Source organism: Triturus cristatus, chromosome 4_1 (assembly GCF_964204655.1).
Source record: "Triturus cristatus chromosome 4_1, aTriCri1.1, whole genome shotgun sequence".
NCBI lineage: Eukaryota > Metazoa > Chordata > Amphibia > Caudata > Salamandridae > Triturus > Triturus cristatus.
This window is the reverse complement of record NC_140585.1, coordinates 579,401,419-579,416,793: the sequence shown is the minus strand read 5'-3', so window position 1 is coordinate 579,416,793 and position 15,375 is coordinate 579,401,419. Positions and strand designations below refer to the sequence as shown.

Genomic DNA, 15,375 nt, shown 5'->3' with positions numbered 1-15,375 from the left:
GATGTGGACACTGGGGACAGCACTCCTGTGAGGCACAAGGCCTACAGGGTGACTGAAAAGGTCAGAGCATATATCAAGGAGGAGGTCTCCAAGATGTTTGCCTTAGGGGTGGTTGAGTCCTCTAGCAGTCCTTGGGCCAGCCCAGTGGTCTTGGTCCCAAAGGCTGCAGCGCCTGGTGCTTCACCAGAACTTCGGTTCTGTGTGGATTACCGAGGACTCAATTCGGTCACCAAGACTGACGCGCACCCCATCCCCAGAGCTGATGAGCTCATCGATCGGTTGGGGGCTGCCCGGTACCTTAGTACGTTTGATCTAACGTCTGGGTACTGGCAGATCGCCTTGACTGATGGGGCAAAAGAGAGGTCTGCATTCTCCACACCAGATGGGCACTACCAGTTCCGTGTGATGCCCTTTGGGATGAAGAATGCCCCTGCCACATTCCAGAGGTTGGTTAACCAGGTATTGGCCGGGCTGGAAGATTTCAGCGCCGCCTACCTGGACGATATAGCAGTGTTCAGCGCCAGCTGGGAGGAACACTTGCGCCACCTCCAGGAAGTGTTGTTGGCCCTGCGCAGAGCAGGCCTCACAATCAAGGCTAGTAAGTGCCAGATTGGGCAGGGTTCAGTGGTGTACTTGGGGCACCAAGTAGGGAGTGGCAAGGTGGCCCCCCTGCAACCCAAGATAGATACCATCCTGGCTTGGGAACCGCCCAAAACCCAGACTCAGGTGAGAGCCTTCTTGGGTCTCACGGGTTACTACAGGAGGTTTGTCAAGGGGTATGGCAACATTGTGCACCCCTTGACCTCGCTGACTTCCCGGAAGCAGCCGAGACTTGTGATCTGGACTGACGCCTGTCAGAACGCCTTTGACACTCTGAAAACTGCAATGTGTACAGCCCCGGTCCTTCAGGCACCCGACTTTTCAAAAGAATTCATTGTCCAGACAGACGCTTCAGAGCATGGTGTGGGGGCTGTTCTAGCACAGATGAATGAGGAGGGCCGAGACTTACCTGTAGCCTTCATCAGCCGGAGGTTACTTCCCAGGGAACAAAGGTGGAGTGCGATAGAGCGTGAGGCATTTGCTGTGGTCTGGGCGCTGAAGAAGCTAAGACCCTACCTGTTTGGGACTCACTTCCGGGTTCAGACAGACCACAGGCCCCTCAGATGGTTAATGCAGATGAGGGGTGAGAACCCAAAGCTGTTGAGGTGGTCCATTTCCCTACAGGGGATGGACTTTACGGTGGAACACCGCCCTGGTACAGATCACGCCAATGCTGATGGTCTGTCCAGATTTTTCCGCCTTAGTGATGAGGACTCCCTGGGTGAAGGGTAGTTCTCCCCACATTTCAGCTGGAGAGGACACGTGTTAGACCTGGCATCATTGGCATGAGTCTCTCCTCCATTTTTTTCTGGTTGCCTCCTCTGTTTACGATGTTTTTGCTGGATTATTGCTTTGGGCACTGTTCCACTGCTGATCAGTGCCACAGTGCAAGTGCTCCCTATGTTAAATTGATACATTGATTGGTGTTACCATGATTGGCTTGGTTGACTTACTGTTCAGACCCTAGTCTAGTGCACTGCGTGTGCCAAGGGCGTGTAAGTTAACTGCTGCTGGTGGGCTTGCAGCACTGGTTGTGCCACCCACAGAAGCAGCGTGTAAAATGTGTCTCAGGCCTGCCACCGCAGCGCCTGCGTGCAGTCCCTGACTGCCATGTCGACTTGGTAAGGAAACCTACTTACCAGTCTCTAAACCTTCACTTTGCCACATTTCAGACACCTCTATGGTAGGCCCTAGGGCAGGGTGCATTGTTGGTAAAAGGTAGGTCATGCCCTGATGTGTGTGGCATGACCTAATAGTGAATTACAGCCATTTTCGTTTTTCACTATTGAAGGGCTACCTGCCTCCAATAGGCCAGACTGGGCAGACTGATTATTAACTCCATTATAATCTATCTGACTCAGGGAGCATGGTAGCAAGTCGAGTTTAGTATCCCTGAACTCAGAATTTAATAACACACCCTTTAGGATGGATGGTTTTTAAATTCTATGTTTGAAAATAGCACTTTTAGAAAGTGGCTATTTTCTTGTCCAACTATCTACCGGTCTCTGCTGGTTTGGTGTGTGTGTCAGGGGCTGGGTGGCTCCAGAGGTCTGAATGAGTCAGTGTGGGGTGAATGGGGCGTTTACACATAGAGTGAGGGAAGAGTAGCCTGCCCTGCCTGACACAATACTGGCTCCGCCTCCTGCTGGGCGACTGATAGCCCTGCTCCTGCCAGTGACAATACTGGCTCCGCCTCCTGCTGGGCGGCTGAGGGCTCTGCCCTGCTCAGTGAATAGGCCAGGTGCCTCTGCCTGGCAACACCCACAACAAACCTGAGATGGTGGGAATCGCCCTGCTTGGACAAAGGGAAAAAGGGGTATAAGAGAAGGACCCCTGAACCAAGAACTCAGATCACTTCTGACAAGGAAACCTGTACCAAGGACAAGAAGCCTGCTGATCTAAGGACTTGCCTCCCCTTTCTGCCAGAGTGCTGTTTTGTTGTGGAGGAACCTGAAAGCTGCTTCTTTATTTTTGCCAAGGAACAAGGAGAGAGGAACTTGGTGTGTACTCTCTGAACACTTGCTAGGAAATCTCCAAGGGCTGGAAGAGTGCCAGTCTCCTGCTGAAGTCACAGGGCCAAAGGACTTCACCAATTGCTGAATTGCTGGAAAGTGTTGTTTCCAGTACACAAGGGAAAATCTGCAGTCTCGACGCCAGCAGCGACGCCAGTGAGCAGTGGGTATCGGCCCCGGCTCCAAGTGACCCCGTCTTGACGCCGGTATCGACGCCAGTGAGGAGTGAGTATCGGCTCCACCTCCAAGCGACCCCGTCCCGACGCCGCTGCTGACCGCATCGACTCGACGCCCTTCTCGACGCCGTGAGCGCTGCTCCGGCCCGACATCCCTCGACGCCGCTGCGGATTGACCCGACTCCGAGGCACGATCGACGCCGACCTCGACGCCGACATCTCGACGCCGTGGATCATCATTTTCTTCGTTTCTCAAGGTACTGTACTTGTGGGGTCTGTTGCGGCTCCAGGCTCGACGTAGCGCTCCTCGCGGTCGACGCCGAACCTTGGGAATCTTGTAGACTCGACGTCGTGTGACTCCTGTGGGGGTTACATTGTTGCCAAAGAACTGTGCTCAGAAGAATACTTTGCTAAAGAACTATTTGCCAAGAAGAAACCTTACTTGAACTATTATTTTTCCTTCCAAAGAGTATTTATTAAGACTGTGGTATATTTTTGTCGTTATTTGGTCTTGTGCTAAGCCTTATATAAAAATACTATTTTTATAATAACTTCTGTGTCGTGTCCATCTGTAGTGTATTCACTTTATTACTGTATGTGGTCATAAATGCTTAACACACTGCCTCTGAGATAAGCCTGTCTGCTCTGCCAAGCTACCAAGGGGGTAGCAGGGGTTATCTGAGTGTGTAATCCCCTTTCCCTGACTAGAGTTGGTAGGTCCCTATTTGTCAGAAGTGTATACCTCTGCCAACTAGAGACCGCCGGTTCTAACACTCTCCCAATAAAATTGACAGATTCCTAAATAGCACATTTAATTTACATATAAGTCCCTACTATATGGTACTGCATGTACCTAGGGCCTGTAAATTAAATGCTACTAGAGGACTGCATAACTCTTTGTGCCACTCACGAAAGAGCACTATAAAACATGTCTCCAGGCCTGGCCCTGTTGCCTGGTTATGCAGTTTTAATCTGCCATTTCAACCTGGAAAACAATCCTTTTTAATAGTTATGTCACCTCTAAGATAGGCCCTAAATCCTCATAGGGCAGGGTGCATTATATGAAAAGACTACAACATGTATTTTTAATGTTTTACAAGTGCTGATAGTAACCCCACCCACCAAAGTTGTTTTTCACTGTTGCAAAGCTGCCACTACCCCTGGAAAATACTGGCTCTCAAAATAGCAACTATGTAATGCTTAATTTCAGTTTGGGAGCATGTAGAATTGACTCATTTTAATAGTAATTGAAAAGATGACTTAGTGGTAAAGTCAGGTTTTATATTACTATTTTAGATTTGACACTGTTAGAAAGTTGTCAAATCTCTTTCTGTGCCAAAGAGGCATTTCTGCCAGTGTCCAGTGTTACCTCACTGTTGAATGGCTTCCCTGTGGTGAGATGTGGATTGCTCTTAGACAGTGGACGAAAGGCTTGGGTGTGGAGAGGTGTTTTTTCTCATTAAGTAGAATGGGCCAGGGGTCTGGGTTCAGCCCCTTCCTGAGATTCAAAGGGGCCTCTTCTATCACTGGCAGATGTAGGTGACTTCTAGGCCTGCCCTTTCTATTGTCCTACTAACCAGTTTGACTCCAAACCCCCTGGGAAGAGGGAGCTGCCCCAAAATTGGTTTAGAGTAACCACAAGTGAGGGTTTGCCCATTTCCATAGCCCTACCTCTGGGTGGGCACAGGGTGGTCTGACCAGAGGAAGAAGAGTTGTGCTATGTTGGTTTTAGGGAAAGAGGGGTGCTGTGGGATAGCATACAGTAAAACACACAAGAAGAGTTGCAAAAGTGGGTTGGGTCAACCAGGTTCATTTACCCCTTTGGTTAGGGATTGGCCAGGATTTGACTCCATCCATAGGCTGGCACTGGGCATAAATGTGGCACCCCTTCAGAGTGCACTTGGACACCTGTGAGAATCAGATGAAGGGCTGTCATGTTGTGTGAAGAACCTGAAGAAGTACTGAACCTTTGCTTCTTGAACCCAGGACTCCAGAAGTTACTCCAAGGGTCAGTTGAATGACATCCTGAATAAGCTGCAGGTGCAGGACCAGCTTCCAGAGGCCTTTTCCTGCAAATTCCCAGCTGACTATTACAAACTGGACCTGCCATGGATCCAGCTGCTGGCCTCTGTTGGAATGAATCCTAACCTCAAAGTGGTATCCCCAAGGTCCTGGACCCTTAGCTGGTGTCATAGTGTACTCATCCTGTCCCCAAACTGCAAGATATGGGACTTACGATGCAGCAGCAGGAAAACAGGACTATCACGCAGCAGCAAAGGTAGGTAACAAACACACAATAGCTAAAAACAATTAAAAGTATAAACACAAAATGCTTTTTCTTAAAAAGAGTATTGTGCAAATATCGCCAGTGTGTAAGAAAGATGTGCAAAGCGCTTTAACAAGGCGGGAGGCAAAAGGCTATAGGGATCGAAAATGAGAGACAAAAGTCCCCTGTACTTAGCCGATGCGCGGACGCCCCAACGCACCTTTTGTATGCATCCGGCGGCGAGAGAGACTGACGCGTCAACCCAGGTGCAATGCGGACCCGCCTAACTTCCGGGTCCGCTAGGGTCGAGCGCCGATGCAGCAGCAGGGAAACAGGACTATCACGCAGTAGCAAAGGTAGGTAACAAACACACAATAGCTAAAAACAATTAAAAGTATAAACACTAAATGCTTTTTCTTAAAAAGAGTATTGTGCAAATATCGCCAGTGTGCAAGAAAGATGTGCAAAAGCGCTTTAACAGTGCGGGAGGCAAAAGGCTATAGGGATCGAAAATGAGAGACAAAAGTCCCCTGTACTTAGCCCATTCCCCAATTGATCATAGGCATTTGGTTGATTTAGGAAATATACAAGTGTTTTCCTAAAGGCCTCATTCTGTCAAGGCATTGCTTTAGCCATGTTGAGAGGGTAGGTTAAGACAGTACTGTGTAACCCGCAGAGGCTTTATTGCTACACATTCAACATCTACATGGCTCCGCTCGCCCCCATCGTCAGAACCTACGGACTCAACATTGTGTCATACACAGACGACACCCAACTCATCCTCTCCCTATCCAACAAACCCTACACCACCAGACACAACTTTCGAGAAGGCATGGAAGCCGACGCCAAATGGATGAAAAACAGCTGCCTACAACTAAACACCAACAAAATGGAAGTACTCATCATGGGCCCAAACCCAGATGCCAGGAGTTACACCTGGTGGCACCCCGCCCTCGGAAGCCTGCCTACCCCCACGGACCACACACGCAACCTGGGATTCATCCTGGACTCAGAGCTCAAAATGGACCGCCAGATCAACTCCGTCTCGTCCTCCTGCTTCCGCACCCTCCGCCTCCTACGTAAGACCTTCAAATGGATCCCCCTCGAACACAGAAAGACCGTCACTCCCGCCCTGGTCACCAGCAGGCTTGACTACGGCAATGCACTCTATGCCGGAATAAACAAAAACCTTACTTGCAAGCTACAGAACATTCAAAACGCCGCCACAAGACTGGTCCTCAACCTGCCAAGACACTGCCACATCTCCAAGCACCTGCGAACACTCCACTGGCTCCCCATCGAAGCTAGAGTCACCTTCAAGATGCTAACCTACGCTCACAAGGCTCTCCATGACACCGGACCAGTATACCTGAACAACCGACTCAAATTCCACGCATCCCAAAGGACCCTCTGATCAGCCCAGCTCTCCTATGCAGTGGTCCCCCGCACAAGAAAGACCAGATCGGGAGGCCGCTTATTCTCCTTCCTCGCAGCCAGAGCCTGGAATGACCTTCCGCTCCACCTCAGACAGATAACATCGCTCCCCATCTTCGCAAGAAACCTCAAAAGCTGGCTCTTCGACAGACCCCCTCCTTGATGGACTGGAACCTGCGAACCCCCCCCCCCCCACACCCCAAGCGCCTTGAGACCCTTACGGGTGAGTAGTCACGCTTAACAAACACCTGATTTGATTTGATTTGAGACAGAAATCCAGGTCATATGAAGATTTTTAACTGTGACAAGTAAGAGTTTGAGTCTGCATACAATGGCGTACTGATAGCAATCAAGTGTGGTGGGCACATGCATCTAGTTCTGTCGGTTTTTCTAATTTCCGGGGCAGGGGAAGTTACCAATAAACAGAGCAGAATGCCATTGAAGATGTCTAGGAGTCTAGGGTTTGCAGATACCCACGTGTTCAAAGATATGTCCTTGACAAATCACACAAACAGATTCATCAAGAAGAGGTAGAAAGAAAATATGGAGAATCCTGGATTCTTTGACTGTGAATGAACAAACAATAGTAGAAAGTCTACCTATGAGGCTCTGATTGGTTAAGGAAAACTATGTTTTTGGGAGACTGATCAGTGATGCATATTATCACAGAAGATATGCACACATTTTTTGAACATTGAACACTATAACTGAACTCTGATGCACTTTCGATGCGCATGACGGAGCGGTTCCGTCATGCGCATCGGTTGCGCTGTGCGGATGACGGAACCGCTCCGTCATGGCCCCGCCCGCGCACGAACCCTTCAGCACAGCGCGGTAATCCGCGCCGCGCTGAAGGGGTTAAAATCTGATGAGGGATTTGTCATGGGCTTGTTAATATGAATACCTCCCCAGATGCGCTTTTTCGCATCCTAATGAATTTTTAGGAATAATTAGATTATGAATATAATAGCTTGATGTTGTTTGATTGATATGCATGCGTTTTACTCCCCATAAACATTTAAACACTTACACATTTTTAGCTTTTCATTTTGTACATTTAAGTAAGAAAATGTTGTAGCCAGACATTGTTCAATCTTAGAACGTCTTTAATGCAAATCTGATTGCTGCTATTAATGTTTTAGTTCTCATAAATAGCTCTTGTGATTCAATTAACACGTTTTTGTTAATATCCTATTGCACGAGTTATAATAATGCACATTGTATTGATATTTTCACAGTGTTGTAAGTCTGGGTCTTTTTTTCTCTCTTGTACTACCTCATTCTTCTAGGTAAATATGTAGACATTTCCATACATTTACTGACTGTAATGGATTGAATATGTGTGCAGTAACTATCATTACATATTGTACATGCCAAACGTAGGCAAACCACTCAAAGTCCAGTTTAGAACCAAAGTACTTACATTCTCATTGAATATGGTTGTAATTTTCTTTCTTGTAAGTCGTTGTAGCACTGTTAAATTGCTATTTAAATTAGGTTAAGATGACTCTTTCTTGTCACATTTTTATTTTCAGAACATAACCATATTGCTGCTGATGAAAAGAAGATTTTTGGGGTTGAGTTCAATTCCACATTTCTGGAGTGTATTCCCAAGTCGCAACAAGCTACTGTACAATGGTTTATTCAGCGTCCAGGGGAAGAGCAACAGGAAGAGGTAAATCTTTTCTGCAATGTTCCCAGCAGTCACCAACCAGTCTCCCTAATTCATAGATGCTGCGTTTTGGTGTTAATGTGCATTATAGAATAATGTAGTGAAATACTAGTAGCCTTGTTAGGAAAGTGACTCAAGGTATATGTTTGTGACCGTCTCTGTGAGAATAATAGGCCTTCGTATAATCTATTGGCATGGGCATTATATGAAGATAGGCCCAGAAATTCTTTATTCATTCCACTCAGTGCTGCCCCTCAAAGAAAACTAAAAATGCCTTTACAGTCAATTAATTTCCCTACTTTTCTAATGAGAAATGCAATTTAATCCAGAATATAAAGAACATTCCAGAGATCATCCCTCTGACCTATCTAGAGACCTTACATAGTAACTCCTGTGGGAGGAAAACTACCTTGATTATGGGAGTACCCACTCCAAGCAGCTGCAGAAGGTAACACAAAATCAGGATTGACAAAATGTTTGTTCTCTGCCCCTTTCACTGGGGATTCCAAAGTTGTGGTAGAAAGGATGCTGCCAATGATCGTCAGCTAGCAGAAGCTCTATACTCTCCTCCAACCCCAGTGGCGGCTGGTGACATTCGAAAGTGGTAGGGCATAAACGTTATCGATAAGTCACCTGATGTGAGCGTAGCGAGCAAGCCTGACTGTCATAAGGGTAGTTCAGTTGGGGGGTTCACCCCTGAGAAACTTTAAAAAAAGAGTGGGCAAGTGATGCATTATCAAGCAAATTTGAGTAGGGAAAAAGGGTTATAAGGCAATTGTGAAAGTGTGGTTATGACAACAATAAAGAGATTTCATATGATAATGATGTAGTTAGCTGCTTATTCAGTATAACCGCAGAACTAGACCCTAGATCGCTTTATGAATATAACCCCCTTGAGGGGACCAGCCTCTCCCACCTCAAACTACATCACTGTATGAACACCTGTCCAACTGGAGCGAAACCCTGCTCTACCCCTACATTTATGATTAGTGCAAAAACATCTGCGAGCTCAGGTCATAAACAGTTTGATTGCTACTTCTCCAACTGGAGGTAAAAGCTTCCTCTACGCCTTCATCTTGACTCCTTTATGAACACATCTCCCTTCCTTCAGAGACCACTTTGTCATCACAACTGTGGTCCCATACTAGAGCCCTGGCTGCTCTGTCACTACAGCTCTGACCAGCAGCAAGACCTTCCTCGAGCTCAGACGCAGGGCTCCGATTTATTTTTGACAGGAGCCAGTAAACTCCGAGCCATTATTCTAGGTGAAAATCTATGCGTTTAGAAACCTCTAATTTCTAATGCGTACTCATTCAAAAGAATCTCAGAAATCTAAATTGTTTTGCATTTTTACTGTTTGTCCAAATCACTTTTAAAATCTGTCCCGCCCTATCCACGCGCTTGGTAATATCCATACTCTCGCCCCTGATCTGCAGTCTCCTTATCCTTGCAGACTTGTTTATTCCATTGAAAAAGCCGGAGTACAAGTCCCAGAATGGATGTATGTTGTTACAACGCACACTTTTACAACGCATGCACTTACAACGCATTTTTTACAACGCACAATCCATTACAACGCATGACATTACAACGCATGACACTACAACGCATTTTTAAAAACTACCTTTACAACGCATTCCATTACAACGCATACTACCATTCCAACGCATACCATTACAACGCATAATATTAAATTGCATTTAAGGTAAGTATTAGATAGTATAGGGGTAAAAATTACTATTCTAACTCCAGGGGGTGCAACAGTAGGGTAAGTGTTGGATAGTATAGGGGTAAACACTACTATTCTAACTGCAGGGGTGCAACAGTAGGGTAAGTGTTGGATAGTATAGGGGTAAAAATTACTATTCTAACTCCAGGGGGTGCAACAGTAGGGTAAGTGTTGGATAGTATAGGGGTAAAAATTACTATTCTAACTCCAGGGGGTGCAACAGTAGGGTAAGTGTTGGATAGTATAGGGGTAAAAATTACTATTCTAACTCCAGGGGGTGCAACAGTAGGGTAAGTGTTGGATAGTATAAAGGTAAAAATTACTATTCTAACTCCAGGGGGTGCAACAGTAGGGTAAGTGTTGGATAGTATAGGGGTACAAATTACTATTCTAACTCCAGGGGGTGCAACAGTAGGGTAAGTGTTGGATAGTATAGGGGTAAAAATTACTATTCTAACTCCAGGGGGTGCAACAGTAGGGTAAGTGTTGGATAGTATAGGGGTAAAAATTACTATTCTAACTCCAGAGGGTGCAACAGTAGGGTAAGTGTTGGATAGTATAGGGGTAAAAATTACTATTCTAACTCCAGGGGGTACAACAGTAGGGTAACTGTTGGATAGTATAGGGGTAAAAATTACTATTCTAACTCCAGGGGGTGCAACAGTAGGGTAAGTGTTGGATAGTGTAGTGTAATATTATGCGTTGTAATGGTATGCGTTGTAATGGTAGTATGCGTTGTAATAGAATGCGTTGTAAAGGTAGTTTTTAAAAATGCGTTGTAGTGTCATGCGTTGTAATGTCATGCGTTGTAATGGATTGTGCGTTGTAAAAAATGCGTTGTAAGTGTAGTGCGTTGTAAAAGTTGCGTTGTAAAGGTTGTTTCCCCCCAGAATTGAAAGAGAAAACCTGGACTGGAGCATTACGCCACACTTACTGCATACTTTTGGGTTTATATCAGATGATAACAATCTTATCCCCAGCAAAGGTTTTTCACTCACAGGTGTGTTCCTAGTTACATTTACAGTGGTTCACTGTGAACGGAGGCCTCAGCATTTAACATCACAGTTACAAACAATCATTACAATTACAAAATAAAAAAACAGGAAATAAACATGCTAATGAGTAGGCGACAATGCAAGATCTTTTGCTCCATCCTGGAGTTCGAGCCACAGGTTTCAGAAAGTGGACTGTGGAGACAGTGAGACTTACTTGAGTTTGTTGCTGTAGCCCGGTTTAAGCAGCATGCCCTTCCCTCGCAGTCAACCCGGTACCATAGCCAAGCCGGCGGCATGGCAGGCTGAGTGGAACTCTTAAGGGAGATGGTGTGTCTGCGGGCAATGATGCCAAGATCAAAGGAGAGACGGTGGAGATGCTGGGACTGAGCTGCCTGCACTCTGCATAATTTTGACCTCTTGGTGCTCTCTTACAGAGACTGCGGCCAGTGACCGTGCCAGTGTCTGTCCCGAGCAGCAAACAGTGAAACACGTAAAACACTGCACCTGCTGCATAAATGCCTATTATGCCGAAATCAGAGCTGCACAGCCAAACTCCTCCAAAGTCCATGTCCTAGCTCCCATTGTCCAATAAGGAGGCCTAAATGTAGCGCAAAGTCAAGGGAGTGCTCCAATTGTTGCCACCCACTACTCTGTCTTTAGATAGGCCAGCACTGACCCTTGCCATTCATTTCAATAGCTCGCTGCTAAAACTGAATGTGCCGCAGCATAAGCGCCCCATTTAAAACAAACCATTTGCTGCTTTCTCTGGCCTCTCCCTTCAGGCTGACATCACTCCTCTCGCATTTGCTTTGAGGGCGAGCAATAGTCCTCGCCCCGGCCAGCACATGCGCAGGATGTCTCTGACCTCATCCCTTCGGGGAAAAAAACAACTGAATTTGTAATCACACGCAGCAGTAAGCTGCTGCATGGTGTACAGTGCAGTCTCTCTCCTCCCGTCGCTTCCGTTGCCGTGGTCCGGAAGCTAGTAGGGCAATGCCCCTTTTGCATGTTAACACCAGCCGCCACTGCCAAACCCCATGATAGGCCATATCCTGTCTGCTGTGTAATACCCCACCAGGTCCATCAGTCAGAAGAGGGATGCATCCAAATAAAATTCATCAACTCTGGGGCAGAAACTCTTACACACAGGCTGACATTAGGTCGAAAGGCTCCACTCAGTTATTCTTGGCGACTAGAGTACAATCATTTTTCTATAAAATGTTATACATTTGGAGCTGCATTTTTGGAACGTGCACTATATAATAGTATAAGTTTGTACGAGACAGAACATACACATCAGAAACAGTGTTTTAGTGAGCAAGATGTTATTCTGATTTCTTATTGTAAATTAAATAGTACTTTAAAGAGGGAAACTTTCTTTAAAGCTCCAATATGTCGTTAGTGTACACTTATCTATAAACTCCTTTATCACATATTGCTGTGCTACTGTAAATAGGAGTCTCTTTCCATGTATTATCCAATTCTCTATCCTTTGATGGTGGTCAGTGGGGATGATCGTGCACTGCGTACATGGCTGGTTTCATCATAACTAAATGTACATTCATGTTGCGTGATGACATTTAAGAAAGTGCAACATCGTAAGACGAAACGGCATAGTTGTGTATGCTATCCTCCCTCTTAGAACTAAACATAAGGGGACAGATTTACAAGCCCCTTGCGCCTCTTTTACGCCGGCGTTGCGTCACTTTTGTGAGGCAGCGGCGCAGATTTGGATAAAGAGAAGTAGAATAATGTAAGATTTCCTATCAGTCTGCCGCTCTGATTGTTTTTATATAGCGCTTTACTATCCCTTGCAAGGACCAAAGATCTTGCCGGTTGTTCCAATTACATTATACACATATATGGGGCTGATTAGTATGTTGGTGGGTCCGACACTGATGGCACGTCAGTGTTGGACCCACTGACATCTGCCCCTGCAGGACGCCCGCCGCACTACAGTACAGCAGGCAGAGGCATCGGGCTTACGGACCCTCCGCGGCGCTTCTGACTGGCTTGAGGAGCCTGTCGGTGCATCAGAAAAAGACCATAAACCCCTCATTATGGTGACTCCGCCGTTGAGGTTATAATGTCATTTTCTGACAGTCTTTCCATGTCAGCTTTTCAGACATGGAAAGGCTGTCGGAAAATTACTTTAGGGACCCTAGCAGGTGTCTCCTTCCATCCTGGCCCTCCGCTATGTGAGTGAAGTTCCTGCCATAAGGTGCAAGCATGTTTACAAAGATCCATTTTGTTATGGCAGCTTATACTGGGGGCCTTTTCCGCACGCTGCATAAGCTACTATAGCAAAATGGATGTTTCCAATGGGCAGTCGTATCCTTACTGTGAGGTCGGAACCGCCGACCTATGGTTGAGAGATTTCCAGACCAATACGGTAACCTTCACTCACCGATGTCTTTTTCTGGATGAGCCTCGACTAACATCATTTCATTTTGGTTGTAATCTAGGATAGTGTGTAACCTACTGAGACATTGCCCAGCTCATGATCCCTAATGTTCTCGAACTTAAATGTAACTGGGTAAAGTCAGAATTTTTGTTCTATTTACCTGCCTGATACTATTTATAGAGCTCTCCGACCATTATAAAACATAGCAAACTTACTGACAACAACAAAAAAATATGCTTTACTCAGGATAAACTAAAACTCTAAAATACTTGCTCATTTTCATTTTGCAAAACCACATTGCCCTCACTATATGAAAAACAAGTTTCTCTAATCTGATGGTGTTCCTGTGAAGATTGTAGCCGACCTTGCCTGATCTCTGTATTTTATAAAGCATTTCTGAAGCCAGTGAATTCTGCTGTGAAGCCCCTATCTGCCCCCTGACAGCTGCCATGGGCTTGTGCGGCTGAAGCCCGATGCAGGAGCGGCGCACAGTGATGCTGTTATCCAAGCTCACAAAAGGTGTTGACTTTATCTGCTGTCAGAGCGTTCATATCTCTTCCCCGGATGCCTTTTAGTCGCTTATCTTTCAGTACCGAAAGGCCTGAAACGAATTTGTCAGCTTGATAGATGTCATTAAAGAATGTAGGATGCCACCATCTTCCATGTGCAACCCTCAGCGAGTGAAAAAGTGTGACGGACGTGGAGGGATTGCGTTAATATTGAAATATAAATCAGTGTCATGCTCAGCAGATTCAGTTCCGTGAGCCGAACTCCGTCGCCACCAGCTTTACTTTATTCCTTTCAGTCCTCCGCCGCTGTGAAAACCGCATGTTTTTTTCTCCATACCAATTCGTTAGAGCATTAGGTACAAATTCAATATCTTTGCACTTTAGCAATTTGTTTCCACTTGTTTCTGGTGTAGCTAATATTGTTCATATTCATTTGCGAAGTTTTATGATAAGGATGATAAACAGGCATCCTTGGTTCTCAAATATCAATTGTCTGCCTTTTTATCATTTATTGATTTAGCTTTCCATACCAGCTCTCCCTCGACTCTGGTATTTTACTGAACAGCCTCAAGGACAAGCGTGTCTTTCTTTTACCTTACTCCAATCAACCTGTCAAAGATGCATGCTCGGATTATTTGTCGCTAATATAATCTGTTGAATTTATTTAAAATCTCCGGTTCCTTTGACTTGTATGGTGAGATCTATCATATCCTTTTTTGCTCTTCTTCATTCAGGATATTTTGTATTTATCTTGAGCAGCATCACGCCTCATGCTATATACCAAAGATAAACTATACTGTGAATATTACAGGCTGTACTGTGAATATTTGACAGTCAACTTGAAAAAAGTGCTTTAAGGTATGCTAATAACTCTGGCACCAATTAACAAATCCGCACGAAACTTTCCAAACAATTACCGAAAGTGTCTGAGTTTCAGAATGTCGCATTTGATGCAGGTCACCCTAGTGGAGAGTAAGTTCAATGGGATGGGGCAGCAGTTGGATTTCCCATTGATGCTCACATAAGTCTTTTTCACTATCTGCTAAATCAAAAATTGCTAACCAAATTTACACCTAACTCGGAGTGGTGCCTCGTTGTGGTTTAATATAAATACGTTCAGCACTTGATCTTGCATTTCCATTCACACACCTTGACCTGTGGACCTACATTTATAAAAACAACCAGAAGGGATCCGTGGACCAGTGAATTACAAAGGGCTTTCTTCAACATTAATATTTCTGACTTATGCAATGCTGAGCTTGATGCCCCGTTTACTTTTTAAATAAAATCAGGAGGTATGTGAAAGAGCAAGGGGAGCTTCCACTGAAATCCAGGGGCTGCGTCCAGGGCCGGACTGGGAACAGAAACCAGCCCTGTCAAACTATTCAGCTGCCCCCCCCACCGGGTGAGATGGGGTGCAGCTGAGCATATTGCCGACTCCCGGTAACAAAAACGGCCCCCCAGGGACCCAGAACCAGCCCCCACCCTAGCGGCCTACCGGGGAAACGCCCAGTGCCCGCTATGGCCAGTCTGGCCCTGGCTGCATCAGGGCCTATAGCATGCACAATGTCCTTAAAA

General features: G+C 45.9%; 1 protein-coding gene across 2 annotated transcripts in view; it reads left to right on the top strand.

The window, feature by feature from the left end:
* Positions 1-15,375, top strand: part of SEMA3D (semaphorin 3D) — a 375,590-nt gene that overhangs the window by 340,063 nt on the left and 20,152 nt on the right. For both annotated transcript variants that reach the window (XM_085652905.1, XM_085652906.1), the window contains exon 17: positions 8,024-8,163. In XM_085652905.1, the coding sequence (XP_085509031.1) occupies positions 8,024-8,163 (140 nt within the window). The remainder of the gene's footprint in view (positions 1-8,023; positions 8,164-15,375) is intronic.